Below are 15,691 nucleotides of genomic sequence, written 5' to 3'. Positions count from 1 at the left end.
CCGCATGCGTTTTTGCCGCGGTTTTGACGCGTTTTTGCCGCGTTTTTTTCCGGACACTTCCCAATGCATTTTGGAGTGGGAAATCCGCAAAAAAAACGGAAAATTAATGAGCATGCTGAGTTTTTTGCCGCAATGCGTTTTTTTTTTGCGGAAAAAAACGCATCATGTGCACAAAACATGCGGAATTCATTCTAAATGATGGGATGCTTATTGTATGCGGTTTTTTTGCGGTTTTATAGCGTTTTTATCGGGAAAAACCGTGAAAAAACTTCAACGTGTGAACACAGTCTAAATGTGATCCAAACTGTTATGTAAAACATGTTCCTAAGGAAAGATTCGACTCATTCCACAAAAAAAACAAATCCCCACTCGGGTCCGTCATCTCTCAATGGAAATATAGGGGACTTCCATGTTTCAAGGGCTCTGTAAAAGTGTTATGAATCCTCGCACAGAAAAATAAATCCATCCCATTCTCCCAAATCCCACTGCCCCCCTACCTTCTGAACCCCACAGTGTGCTTAAAGGGAACCTGTCACCTTGTTTTTTGAGATTGAGCTATAAATACTGTTAAATAGGGCCTGCGCTGTGTGTTCCTATAGTGTATGTAGTGTACCCCGATTCCCCACCTATGCTGAGAAATAACTTACCAAAGTCGCCGTTTTCGCCTGTCAATCAGGCTGGTCAGGTCGGGAGGGCGTGGTGACATCGCTGGTTCTTCCTCAGCTTTACGTTGGTGGCGTAGTGGTGAACAAGCAGCGCGCGATCTGCGCTGTCATCCCTTTCGTCGGTGGGGGCGGCCATCTTCCTGGGGCCGCGCGTGCGCAGATCGAGTGCTCTGCTGCACGGGGCTTCAGGAAAATGGCCGCGGGATGCCGCGCGTGCGCATTAGAGATCGCGGCGGCCATTTTCCCAAAGCCGAGATGCAAACTCGGCTTTGGGAAAATGGCCGCCGCAATCTCTAATGCGCACGCGCGGCATCCCGCGGCCATTTTCCTGAAGCCCCGTGCAGCAGAGCACTCGATCTGCGCACGCGCGGCCCCAGGAAGATGGCCGCCCCCACCGACGAAAGGGATGACAGCGCAGATCGCGCGCTGCTTGTTCACCACTACGCCACTACGCCACCAACGTAAAGCTGAGGAAGAACCAGCGATGTCACCACGCCCTCCCGACCTGACCAGCCTGATTGACAGGCGAAAACGGCGACTTTGGTAAGTTATTTCTCAGCATAGGTGGGGAATCGGGGTACACTACATACACTATAGGAACACACAGCGTAGGCCCTATTTAACAGTATTTATAGCTCAATCTCAAAAACGGGGTGACAGGTTCCCTTTAAGGTCTCTTTCACATGTCCTTATAATTCTGGTACTGGAAAAAACAATACCGGAGATGTCAGTGTTCATGTGTTTCATACTTTAGACAACCATGTGCTGCATCAGTATCACAAGTATCAACACCTGAGAAAAGCCGGCACATTTCTCACTGTTCTTAGACGCTGGGAGCTGAAGACATCTCACACCTTTGTCCCCAGCTCTGCCTGTGATTAGCGCAAGCAGGGGACAATGTTGAGAGTTGTATTCAAGTGTAAAATTAAGAATTAAATAAAAAAAACAACAATGTCCCTCACCTGTATGAAGCTGAAAGAATCCATAGGAGGCAACCACTCACGCTGAAGAGCAGGGGAAAATGACTTGCTGCTTTGACCCCAATGAGTGCTGCGCTTATGAGCAGTTCAGGGGCCCAGCTGGGAACGCATCCTCAGTAACCTGAGGTAACATTGATGATGTCACTGATACTCTGCTTGCAACTCATTCTCCAGTAGTTTTCAGCCTGGTCAATCGCATCTTGGCACCGTCAAGGTTGAAAACTATTTATCGCAGATATGGATCACTGTGTGGGATAGAAAGCTGGACAGGTGAGGGATATATATATTTTTTTTACAGGAGTCGAGGGCTTCGATGGAATGTGCGTTAGGTGAGTGTATAACTGTGTTTATTATTTTTAAATAAAAAAGTACTTTTTTTATTACAAATAAAGGATTTTATTCTTGCTGTGTTTATTTACAATACAACTATATGATTCTTAGTGGATAGGTGTCTTATAGAAGCCTCTCCATTACTAACCCGTGGGCTTGATGTCACCGGACAATACAAAGGTGACATTAACCCCACAAATATTACCCCACGTGCTACAGGGCAAGTGGGAAGAGCTAAGCGCCAGAATTGGTACATCTAATAGATGCGCCTTTTCAGGGGCGGCTGATATTTTTAGGATTTGGAGGGCCAATAGCCATGTAGCCTCTTGCCAGCTTGAGAATACCATCCCAAACTGTCTGCTTTAGCTTGATTGTCGAAAATGGGAGGACCCCTCCTTGTTCTTTAAATTATTTAAATAACGCGTAAGGGTCCCTCTATTCTTGCTTAATGCTTCAGGGCACCGCTGATTCCCAGGCTCTGGTACGTGTTACACGGATGTAATCCGTGTGTCATCAGTGTGCACGTGTGGAGCGTTTTGCAGCTCTTGCTGCAGCTAAAAAATGGCATGTCAGCGTGTTTTTTCCTATGGACACACCGTCCATGGAAACACACTGACGTGTACAGACCCATTCACTTTGAATGTTTTTGCAGGAAAATGTATTTTTTTCATTTTCACAGCTCAATGTTATAAAATTCTGTGAAGTACCTGTGAATTCAAGGTACCTACTCACCTCACCTCTAGATAAGTTCCTCTACGGGGTGTAGTTATCAAAATGGGATCACTTGTGGGGGCTTTGCAAACGCGACATTGTGTCTATTGCTTCCACCCAATTTTGCACTCCAAAAGTCACATACCACATAAAGTAACGCTGGTCAGAATTGTATATTTGGCCTGGTCAGGATGGTGAAAACTGTTTGGGGGCTGAAGGGGTTAAAGGGTAAACAGATGGAAATAAAATATATATTTTTTTTCTTTCCAGGTAAAACATCAAACTGGACACAACTTCCCAATCCAGTGTTCAAGAAAGTAGTCATTATTCTCATAGATGCGTTGAGACAGGACTTCGTATTTGGTGTCAAAGGCAAAGAACACATGCCTTATACAAGACAACTTATAGAAAAGGGGTCAAGCCTCAGCTTTATCGCAAAGGCCGCAGCTCCCACTGTGACAATGCCTCGTATTAAGGTTCGTTCACATTTGTTTGTGCTTGTTAATGTATTGGGGTCTTCTGTTCAGGACTATCAGCTATTAGTGCGGACAGAGAGAAGCTTTGAAGAGTGTCTCTCTCTCTCTCTCTGGAGGACCCATTATATCCATGAAGTGCCTGTTTCCCACTATAGCTGCACTGCTTTCCATTGTGCCAGACAGTACCAACTGAATGGTGCATTATTGACTGTTCAATGCAATGTTTGACTGTGCTGAATACTATGACGTATGCGAACTGTTGTATTACTATTAGTGATGAGCGAATATACTCGTTGCTCAAGATTTCTCAAGCATAAGTACATGTGGGGGTTGCCTGGTTGCTAGGGAATCCCCACATTTACTTATGCTGGCTAACAGATGTAAATCATTCAGCTGCGGCAAGAAAAACTAAATCTTCGAGCACTAAAAAATACTCGGAGGACCCCCGAGCATGCTCCAGAAATCTTGAGTAACAAGAATATTCGCTCATCACAAGTGATGAGCGATACCTTCCGATATCGGGAAATATCGGTATCGGATTGGATTTGCCGATATCCAAAAAATATCGGATATCGTCGATACCAATACCGGAAACCAATGCAAGTCTATGGGACACAAATATCGGAATGAAAATAAGCCCTTTCTTTACCTGCACATCTAGTTCCGGAGCGGGGAAGAGTGTGGGCGGTCTTTGCAGGCCTGGCGGGGGTCTGTACGGGCCTCTTGGGGGTCTGTGTGGCCTGCCGGGGGTCTGTGCGGCCTGCCGGGGGTCTGTGCGGGCCTGCCAGGGGTCTGTACGCGCCTGCCGGGGGTCTGTGCGGGCCTCTCGGGGGTCTGTGCGGGCCTCTCGGGGGTCTGTGCGGGCCTCTCGGGGGTCTGTGCGGGCCTACCGGGGGTCTGTGCAGGCTGCCGGGGGTCTGTACTGGCTGCCGGAGGTCTGTGTGCAGGCATCGTCCGATGGGACTACAAGTCCCATCGGGTGATGCCTGCTACAATGACAGTGATTGACACATTAGCCAATGATGGGACAGTAGTAGTAGTAGAATGTAAAAGAAAAAGAAAAAATACTACATACATACATACATACATACATACATACATACATACATACATACATACATACTACATACAATACAGACATACAGTACATATAACATAGATTACATACTCACCATCACTTGTCACTTTGTTCCCCGAAGCCAGTGTCATCTGTAAAAAATATGAAAATAACAAACACTATACTCCCTGATCCGCAGAAATCCACGAGTGTCCCACGACGATCTCCCGTGGAGAATGGCAGCATCAGCTTATGCGACCGCTCTCTAGTGGCTCCAGGAATCCAATGACGAGAGGAAGGTATCCTTCCGCACTGTATTCCTCCGCCGCTGTAAAAAAAAAAAAATAGTTCCTAGTCTCACTTTTGGCATTGCTGAGTGAGAAATTTCCCATGCAGCAATTGCCATAAAGTGAGACTTTGAAATCAGGTAACCTCAGTGATGCACTGCAGGAGCCTTTTTTCCGTTCCAATGGGTGGCGTTTCGTCTTCATTTCTCCACCCCATCCGACCCTGTTGTCCGCAATATGTTCGAGAATTGGAGTACTTGTCCTCCATAGTTCGCACATGCGCAATGCAATCTGCAAGACTGCATAGCGCACGCGCGAACTATGGAAAACAAGTACTCTAATTCTCGAACATATTGCGGACAACAGGGACGGATGGGGTGGAGAAATGAAGACGAAACGCCACCTATCGGACCGGAAAAAAGGCATCTACATATCCTGCCAATTTGAGGTGACAGATTCCCTTTAACCGTCACAGGCTCTGCAGGTACATGGCCTCACCTTGTGCTCTTCAGGAATCCTGTCCACTCTCAGGACCTTCCAGCACAGACCATGTGACCATACCACAGTCTCATTATCTCGCATGAGACACACCCCTTGCTGGGATGTAGGTGGTTGGCCAGAACCGCCCAGCTCTCCAGCCAACCCTTTAAGCCCAGCCCTTACAAGCTAAACAGAGCTCTTGGAACTACATGTCCCAGAGCAACATTTCAGGCTTACAATGCAGAGGACCTCCTCCGTGACACATACCGGCCATTCACAACAGCGCCAGTCACATAGGTTAGAATTTTTCGAAAAGAAAAGCGATTCAGGAAACTCTATTTTTATCCCTGTAATCCCTGCATTTTTAGTGTTTCTTTTTGTTTGGCTGTTCTTATTGCACTTATTTTATGTTTTTCATTGAAAGTTTTCATTGTTTCCAAGACTTTTTTGTATGTACATTGAACAATAAAGAAACAGCTAGCAGTTTTTGAAGCAGAGACACTGGCAAAAAACCAGCTAACTAATAACACCTGGACGTAATTTTAGCCTTCCCATTCACTTCTATCATGAAGTAGAGAGCATCTCCAGAGCAGAAACCTGAAACGTTGTGTGGGCCATCATACTATTTGAAGGGCCAGGTAGGGACCATTTTACTATTCGGAGTGCTATGTGGGGGCAATTATATTGTTGGGGAACTATTTGGAAGACCATCGTACAGTGTGGAGGGACCATTATATTGTTTGGAGGTACACTTGTATAGAGCGAGACCACTTTCAATAGTTCTGACTGCAAACTTGTAGAAATTTAGACAGAAAGTGCCGCTTTAATATATTTATGTACTAAAAATGGATCTTCTAGCCTGGGGAAAAAAGGCACCTTAACGAGTGTGGTTTTTTTATTTATTATTATAGACCGTGATGGAATAAATTCAGTCTTGCCAAGACTACTCGTGTAAAAATGCCATAGTAGGGAAATTTGAAGCCGACAGTAGCTACTAAAATCCCCTATTTCCGAGATGTGTAAGACAACACCTGTAATGTCCTCTTAAATGTCTACTATAGTCCTAAGCATCACTTCTTCAGTCCCTTGCTTGTTTACCTTTCTGTCCGATCTATGACCTGTTTCCTATTCTATGTCTCCAGGCATTGATGACAGGCAGTATACCCGGTTTTATTGACATTGTAATGAATCTCAACTCTGCTGAACTACTGGAAGACAACTTGTTATGGCAGGCAAAGCAAGCTGGAAGAAGCATAGTGTTTTATGGTGACGACACGTGGATAAAACTTTTTCCAAAGCATTTTGTGGAGTTTGATGGGACAACATCATTTTTTGTTTCTGACTTCACAGAGGTATGCTAAAGAGCACCTTTCATCTCTACTTACCTGACCATTTTGGTATAAATGTATTTCCTATATAACATAACAATTCTGGGGCTTGTTTTCCTAGAATTCTTTGTTGTGCTGTTCCTCTGTTATCTCGGACTAGTCATCCAAGATAAATGGTTCCAGAATGGCTTTTCAAAGTATGTTGGACGTAAAACGCCACAGCATTTCAGAATAAAACATACCTGACTGCAATAACTCAGCCAGTGTCTGAATCATGCCATCCTCTTGAATGGCTTGTTGATCTGCTAAACCTAACGATGTTCATGTATGTGGTTTGTGGTTTTTTTCACATGCCTATCTCAACTTTAATTAGTGCTGTATTTGTATATTGCTTCTATACATCAATATTTTTCAGGTTGATGATAATGTCACCAGGCATTTAGATGATGTTTTAAAGAGGAATGATTGGGAAATGCTGATTCTTCACTATCTGGGATTAGATCACATTGGGCATTTAACTGGACCACATAGCCATTTGATTGGCCCAAAGCTTTATGAAATGGATCTTGTCTTGAAAAAGATTCACTCGTCATTGCTTTCAAAGGTAGGAAGCTTCCATTACTCTTTTACAGTACATTGTTTTTATAATTTAAATTATTTTAAAGATTTCAAAATATTAATTTGGGGTATTTCTCAAACATCCTAAAGTGTAAAATAAATGTGTTAATTATAACAAGTTCATACTTGTTTTGCCTGTACACTAATATTCCAAGAAATTACATAAAAATAATTCTTAGTTTTTATTGGGAGAGTAGAAATGGCCTACACTCTACTGTTTTTATGATAGCGATATTGAGGCTCTGTGAATACGATGCGTTTTCGTGGCTTTTTTCCATGCTGAAATGGTCCAAAAACGCAATCAATGGCATCCTTATTCAAGGTAATTCAATGACAATCCTGAAGTGTTGTGCACATGATCAGTAAATTTGCATCCGTATTTGCAGTGTTTTTTTTTTTTTTTTTTTCTTTTTGCGTTTCTGCATTCATTGACTTCAATTGACTCAGTCAAATTCGCAGCAAAAACTCAGGTATGAAAATGTTTGCTGATTTGCTGTGGATTTGCTGAGTTTTTGTTTTGCATTTTACCGTCTTACTATGGTATTTTCCACACTGTCATCTGTGTGACAGTGTTGGAAACGCTGGCGCATAAGTTCTTATCGGTGGGAATGCTACCGCCGGTAAGACCGTCGGTTAGAGCGCTGCAGGATCATGCGTGCTCACAGTTTAAAAAAAAAAAAAGTAAAATTATACATATTCAAATAAAAGTAAAAAAAAACCCATTATACCCACCTTAACACCCAATCCCTGATGTCCTTGTCTCCTAGAAATAATGTAAAATAATAAACCAACATATCCTAACCTGTTAGCTGTAGTCTAGGTAATCCAGTGTGTCCCATGGCGATTTCACGTGTAGAACAGTCACATCGGGAGATGTGACTGCTCTACCCAGCTGCTGGCTATACACTGACAGGAGGTAATCGCCTTCGCAGTGTATCACTGAGCTGCCGTGAGAGTCCACCGGAGCTCCACAACTTCGGCATTCTCACTTAAGGCACCGCTGCATGAGAACTTTCCCACACAGTGCTGTTGCCATAAGGGAGCTCATCGGAGCTGATCAGCTGATGAACTCCGGTGAAATCTGTCACGGCAGCTCAGTGATACACTGACAGGAGGTAATCGCTCCCGCAGTGTATCGCCGGCTGCCTTTGAGAGCAGTCACATTAGTGACTGCTCTCAAAGTGATTAGGATCGTTGTGGGAGATTATGGATTACATTCTCTCTGGACAGGTGAAGAATATTGTGGTTTATTTTATTTTTGTTGCAGGAGATGGCGTCGGTGGGTAAGGCATTTGGTGAGTGGTTTAATTAAGATTATTAAAGGAGTCTGTGTCATTATTTCAAATAAAGAACTTTGTCTATGTTTTTATACAATGTCACTATGGGGTTACTAATGGATGGATGTCTTATAGACTCCTCTTCATTACTAACCTGTGGGCTTGGTGTCACCTGGCAATACAAAGGTGACATCAACCCTGCAAATATGAACCCCACTGACACCAATATCCATGGTCCCTTCCTAGGCTATTAATATCAGCCTGCAATTGTTTGCCTAGCATTTGCTGGTTAGATTTTATAGGGGGACCCTATGTCAATTTTTTCTGAGGTTCCCCTGTAAACTAGTCAGTAAAGTCTAAGCAAACCACTGCGTGCTGATATTAATAGCCTGGAACTTTTATGGCTATTAGCTCCTTCCTAGAATGTTAACAACAGCCCTCAGCTGTCAGCTTTCTCTCTGCTGGTTATTAAAATTACACGGGAACCCACACAATTTTTTTTTTTCCTCTAAAATTAACAGTTGCTGTCTGGTTACAGCCTATGTACGTTCGTTCTGCTAACGCTCCTACATAGGCTGGTGACAATGTGTGTGTTTATGTTTACTTATCGGCTTAGTAATTAGGGTGTCGGGATGATGACCTCCTGATCCCCAGGCACTAGCAAGATCATTAGACCATGCAGAGTGCATGATCTAACTAACTTGCGTCTGCAGGGCTGACAGGCTTCACGGTATACAATGTTCCTGCATTGGTATACCTTATAACTGCGATCAGAATGCAGAAAGTCCCATAGTGGGAAAAAGTTTAAAAAAAATCATCATTATAAAAATCAAAAAATAATTAAAAAAAATATAAAATATTTATATTGCACTCAAAAATATATATTTTTATGAAAAAGCAAAACCAAAAAGTATCGCCATGTCCGGAATGACCTGACCTCTAAAACTTTCCCTCCAGCTAACCCCTTCAGTGAACACCAGAAAAAAAAAGGCAAGAAAATTATGCTTTATCATCATACCGCCAAACAAAAAGTGGAATAAAAGTGATAAGAGACGAATGTAAATCAAAATGGTATAGCTAAAATCTACATTTTGTCTCTCAACAAACCAGCCTCCATACAGCTCAATCAGCGGGCAAATGTATAAGTTATAGCTCTCAGAATAAAATGATGCAAAAATAATTGTTTTCTATAAAATAGTTTTTATTCTGTAAAAATCACCAAAACATAAAACAATATGCGGTAAATGTGGTATCGCTGTATTCGTAATGACCCAAAGAATAAAGCTGCCTTATCAATTTTACCACACGGTGAACGGCATAAAAAATAACCCCACCAAAATTTCCTGAATTACTGCTGTTTAATTCTGCCTCCCAAAAATTGGAATAGAAAGCGATCAAAAAATGTCATGTGCCCCAAAAATGGTACCAATAAAAACGTCAACTCGTCCCACAAAAAACATGACTCTATCGGTAGAAATATGGAAAAGCTCTGAAAATATGGCGATGCAAAGCGTCTTTTAGTGTGTGACAGCAGGCAAACATAAAAACCTGATAGAACTCTGCTTACTCTATAATTGCACCTACCCGAAGAATTAAGTGATCTTATCACTTATTCCACATCGGGAACGACATAAAAAATAAGTAAAGCCCCCGTCACACATAGCGAGATCGCTAGCGAGATCGCTGCTGAGTCACAAGTTTTGTGACGCAACAGCGACCTCAGTAGCGATCTCGCTATGTGTGACACGTAGCAGCGACCAGGCCCCTGCTGTGAGATCGCTGGTCGTGTCGGAATGGCCTGGACCTTTTTTTGATCGTTGAGGTCCCGCTGGGTAGCACACATCGCTGTGTTTGACACCTTACCAACGACCTCGTTGACAGGACGTCCCATTGAATCGTCATGAAATAGCATCGTTGTACAGGTCGCTACAGGTCGCCGCATCGCTGCTGCGTCGTTGGGGAGATCTCACTGTTTGACATCTCACCAGCGACCACATAGTGACGCAGCAACGATCCCTGACAGGTCGTATCGTTGTCTGGATCGCTTTAGCGTCGCTATGTGTGACGGGGCCTTAAAACCAATTCTTCACCTGCTGTTCATTCTGCCTCCCAAGGATCGCAGTTTATCCAGTGCTCACATTTATCCAGTGCTCTACGCTGAGCGCTTGTTCTGCGGTTTCTGCATAAATTTCTGATAGGTGATTCAGACAGAACCCCCTGCAGAAGATTCCCTATAATGAGGCAGAAGAATGAACTGTGCTCACTCTCTGATCCGGCGGTGTCCGTTTTTTATGTGTGCATAAAAGCGCAGTTCGCCACAGTATTGTGCACTTCAGCTGTTTCGAGAGTAACTCTGCTGCCTCATTATAGTAAATGGATCCCTCAGAAGTTTCACCTGAATCGCGTTATGTAAAATCTTACCAATAAAAGCTTCAGCTCAATACACAAAAAAAGCAAGTCCCCACTCAGGTCTGTCACCTGTCATTGGAAATATATGGGGCTTCCACGTTACTGGTAGCACCAAGACTTTGGAAAAGTGCTATGGCTTCTTGCATCCCCAAAGAAATCTAGTGAATTCTGCAAATCCAAATGCCCCCCTCCCTTCTGCGCCTCAGTGTGCCTAAACGACATTTAGCGTCCACATGTTTGTCATTTCTGTAGTGATGAGAGCCCTCCTAATTTACGAGTGCATGTCTCCAGAAGCACAAGCTGGGCACTACAACATACGGGGCAGTTTGCAATTTAATCAGTAACATCCACTACTGCTTGTTTCTGGAAAGTGCCCATTGTCACTACACCTGTTGATAAATTCCTAAAGGGGTATAATTCCTAAAATGGAGTCTCTTGAGGGGGGATTCTGCTCTTCTAGCAATTGGGGACCATGTATATGGTGTACGCAAACTATTGTACGAAAATCTGCACTCCAGGAGGCAAGCAGCACTCTGTCCCTCCCGAGTCTCGCCGTATGTCTGTGACATACTGTACAGCCACATATGGGGTATTTCTACATTCAGCAGAAATTGTGGGACAAATTTTGGTGCCATTTTATCCCACTCCTATTTGTGAAAATGTAAAATCTGGGGCTAAAGCAAAATTTTTGTGGTTAAAATGTAATTTTCTGGTTTTTTTCACTGCCCTATGGTATAAAATTCTGTGACCAACCTGTAGTGTCAATATGATAACTGCACCAGTAGATTAATTCACTAAGGAGGTGTATTTTTTTAAAATGGGGTCATTTAGGGGGGTTCTGCTGTTCTGGCGCCTCAGGGGCTCTCCCAGTGGGTCATGGCACCCACAAACCATAACAGTAAAATCTGCACTATAATATGGCGTGCTTTTCCTTCTGAACTTTGCTCTGTGCCTGAAATATTTTTCCTGTTTACATGTAGGATATTGGTGTACTCGGGAGAAATTTTTACAACAAACTGAGCTCTGTTTTTTCCTATTAGCCCTTAGAAAAGTAAATGCTTTGGGCTAAAACAACATTTTAGTGGTAAAAATGTAATTATTAGAGATAGGCGAACCCGAACAGTAAAGTTTGGAGTCCATACTGAATACCTACTGTTTGTGGTTTGTGCATGAACCCTGAACATGGAGTTCTCCAGGAAGATCTGTGTTACTGTTCGCGTTCCGCACCCCTAACATCGGGTGTTTCTCGTGCTGTCATATGCTGCTTCTGATCGGCGGTAAAATCAAGCTAATAACAGCGAGAGCAGGCGGGGGCTGAAGGGAGTATTCATCAACCAGCGCCTGAGTTCTAAATAAATAATTAAGAAAAACAAAGCTGGGTGGGTTCCCATTTAGTTTTGATAACCAGCCAGGCAAAACTAACAGCTGGGGGTTGCAACTCTCAGCTGTCAGTGTTGGCAAGGCTGGTTATCAATAATAGGGGGGTCCACACGCCTTCATTTTAAATTATTTATTTAAAAGTAAATAATTAAAAAAAAAAAGTCTTGAGATTTTTTTCTCATTGTGCTAGTGGTGGTTACCGCAGTTCAGTGGCCCACTCACTGCAATTCATTCTTCTCTGCTTCTCAGCATGAACGGTCGCATGATGCCACCGTTCATTCTGAAGAGCACATATGGCACAGATGGATTACGGCGTGGGACATTATGAATTCCATTCATCCCTCATCCACCCATCATCCATCCATCTCTCATCCATCCATGCCACTCAGCCTCAGTGACCGGCAGTAACCTCGATGACGTCACCGCTGGTCACTGATGCTGCTGGACACTGACGCGGCTCATTTCTCAGTGGTTATCTGTCTGTACGGTCAAATCTTGGCATGGATTACGGCGTCAGACAGAATAACGGACAGGTGAGGGATATGGTTGTTTTTTATTTTTATTATATGACAGTAGACCATGACTTCAATGGAGTGGGTGTTAGGTGAATATATCTGTGTTTTGTTATTTTAAATTAACAAGTGTTTTTTTTATTTCAAAATAGTTTATACTTGCTGTGTGTTTATTTACCATGTAACTATAGGATTAGTAATGGCTAGGTGTCTTATAAACTCCTCTCCATTACTAAGCCGTGGGCTTGATGTCACCTGACAATACAGAGGTGACGTCAACCCCACAAATATTACCCCACTTGACACTGCTACAGGACAAGTGGGAAGAGCTGGGCAATGCATCAGAATTGGCAAATCTAATAGATGCACGTCCATGCCTCCTGAAACCGACCGGCTGTGGTGGGCTAGTGGGTAGGAGACAGGTGCCTGGACCAATGTTAGGATCACCTAAACACTATTTTGTGTTAGGGGTTAGGGTCCTGCTGGCTAGACATACGAGGATACAGGGTGGCAGTGCACACCGTACTCCTTGTCTCCACGTGGGAGTACAGTTGTGACTGTTCACACTGTATCCCTCCAAAGGTAAGGGTAGGAAATCCATCTGAAAAAGAGACTTTACTGGAAAATGACGAAAACCGAGGTAGAAATGGGTCTAGTAAAAGACCCGTGTCTACCTCCTACTGACACAAAGCTAAATTGATTAACCTAGTGCTGGTCGGTGGGGTGTTCACTGCAGAGGAGGAGCTAACTTTTTTGTGCATAGTGGCAGCAGCATACACCCATGGTTTCCTGTGACCCCAATGAAGGCTCCAAGAAACAGATTTTACGGTGAGTAGCCTAAAACCCTGTTTTCTGCTCCACAATAGTTTTCAACTGGAGGTGCATGTGAGAACGCACGTGCTGTTGAAAATAACGCTGGGCACAGCTACACCTTCTGAGATTCAGGGTTACACTCCTGAGCATACCTTTTTATGAGCATACCTTTTTAGACTGTGTTCACATCTGTGTTTTTCATCTTTGTTATTTTAGTCCACCATAGGAAAATACCAACAAAAATTGTGACAGTGGATCTAATTTGACCAGGAAAAAGAACAAAAGATTATGTCCACACATATAGGAGCACCACAAACAAATATCGAAAATGCTAAAAGTTTTTATTGATAAATCTCACAAGAAATATGTACAGCAAAAAACAACTGACGCAGAAAACATGTCTAAAAACATTTAAAAGTGCAACAAACAGCCCAAAAGTCATATCCTAATATGGGGAAAATGACAAACCACATCCCTGTCCCCTCAGAAGGTAGAAGTATACATACATATGTGTGTGTGTGTGTGTGTGTGTGTGTGTATATATATATATATATATATATATATATATATATATATCTATATCTATATCTATAGATATAGATATATATATATATATATATATATATATATATATATATATATATATATATATATATATATATATATATATACACATGCATACAAATGAAATGCAATGACCTATAGTGTGACCATACACAATGTAATCAATATGCCAAAAAGTAGGGCATGTTTGTGTGTGTGTGTGTATATATGTGTGTATATATATATATATATATATATATATATATATATATATATATATATATATATATATATATATATATATATATATATATATATATTTCCCAAATCACAGCAACAAGTGCAATGTGTGCATATGCATAAACCTGCTAATATCACAGTACCATATAGCCCTATGAAAATGGATCAAAATAAATGCTGGTAGGCAAACAAATAGTTGATGCCTAGACGGCTACAAAAAGTGAAGCCAGACAGATAGAAGGTCCACTAAATATGATAGGGTCCATGCACATCTAAATCAAGCACCTAGTGGGATCCAAATGTTGGTGTTGGATCAAGACCATGTGTGCACTCATAAAGGAGAGAGGAAAGGAGACAGGAATGTGGGGTGCGAGCCCACACGTATCGCCGCAGCAGTGGCGGCTTCCTCAGGGCAAGATAGCTCATTTTTCCTGGTCAGATTGTAGTTTTGCAAGTCCATGGTGAGCCCCAATATTTGTATATTTAGCGGTGCCCTCCGCCTTTTTGTATTTACAGTGCTGGATCTAATTCTATCAGCTCAAGAGACCACATTGACTAAAATGGTGTTGGGTGTCTGTCAGTGTTCATACTTTAACAATGTCAAATAGTTTAACCCCTTAGCCACCGCTAAGGGTACTTATTTCCTCATTGATGTTTTAAAACGGCGATTGGGAATAAGGCTGTAGCGTCCCCCAGAGTCAGAAAATCTCGGCTACTGAGGATAGCTGAGACCCCAGAGAACAAGATCAGGTACGGATTTTCAATGTCCGGTCACGTGATATCCGTTATTCAGTGAATAACAGTGGTCACAAAAAAAAAGTGTCAGCTGTTGCAATGATTTATCTCTCTTTTGACATGATGTACCGTATATACTCTAGCATAAGCCGACCCGAGTATAAGCCGACCCCCCTAATTTTGCCACAAAAAACTGGGAAAACTTATTGACTCGAGTATAAGCCTAGAGTGGGAAATGCAGCAGCTACTGGTAAATTTCAAAAATAAAAATAGATACCAATAAAAGTAAAATTAATTGAGACATCAGTAGGTTGTGTTTTTGAATATCCATATTGAATCTTGAGCCCCATATAGTGCTCCATAAAGTTAATGATGGGCCCCTATAACATGCTCCATACAAAATACGCCCCATATAATGCTCCATAAAGTTCATGATGGGTCCCATAAGATGCTCCATATTAAAATATGCCCCATATAATGCTGCATAAAAGGTTAATGATGGCCCCATAAGATGGTCCATAGAATATTATGCCCCATATAATGCTGCACAAAGGTTGATGGCCCCATAAGATGCTCCATAGCATATTATGCCCCATATGCTGCTGCTGTGATAAAAAAAAATGACATACTCATCTCTCGTTGCTCAGGCCCCCGTCGCTTGTGATATTCACCCATTCCACCGCCACGCGCCGCTGTATCTTCCAGGTCTCTGCAGAGACTGTTCAGGCAGAGGGCGCTCACTAAACACTTCATCGCGCCACCTGAATGTCACAGCAAGAGGAGGCGGAAGATGGAGCCGGCGGTGGATTGGGGACAGGTGAATATAGCATGGCTCACCCTCCCCCATCAT

At 42.7% G+C, this 15,691-nt stretch overlaps 1 protein-coding gene across 2 annotated transcripts in view; it reads left to right on the top strand.

Annotated features, from left to right (window-relative positions):
* PIGG (phosphatidylinositol glycan anchor biosynthesis class G (EMM blood group)) overlaps window positions 1–15,691 on the top strand; it is a 196,241-nt gene that overhangs the window by 13,728 nt on the left and 166,822 nt on the right. For both annotated transcript variants that reach the window (XM_069739010.1, XM_069739001.1), the window contains exons 2-4: window positions 2,957–3,162; window positions 6,129–6,338; window positions 6,730–6,918. In XM_069739010.1, the coding sequence (XP_069595111.1) occupies window positions 2,957–3,162; window positions 6,129–6,338; window positions 6,730–6,918 (605 nt within the window). The remainder of the gene's footprint in view (window positions 1–2,956; window positions 3,163–6,128; window positions 6,339–6,729; window positions 6,919–15,691) is intronic.

This window comes from Ranitomeya imitator, chromosome 1, assembly GCF_032444005.1.
Source record: "Ranitomeya imitator isolate aRanImi1 chromosome 1, aRanImi1.pri, whole genome shotgun sequence".
Lineage (NCBI taxonomy): Eukaryota > Metazoa > Chordata > Amphibia > Anura > Dendrobatidae > Ranitomeya > Ranitomeya imitator.
This window is presented reverse-complemented; position numbering and strand designations above follow the sequence as displayed.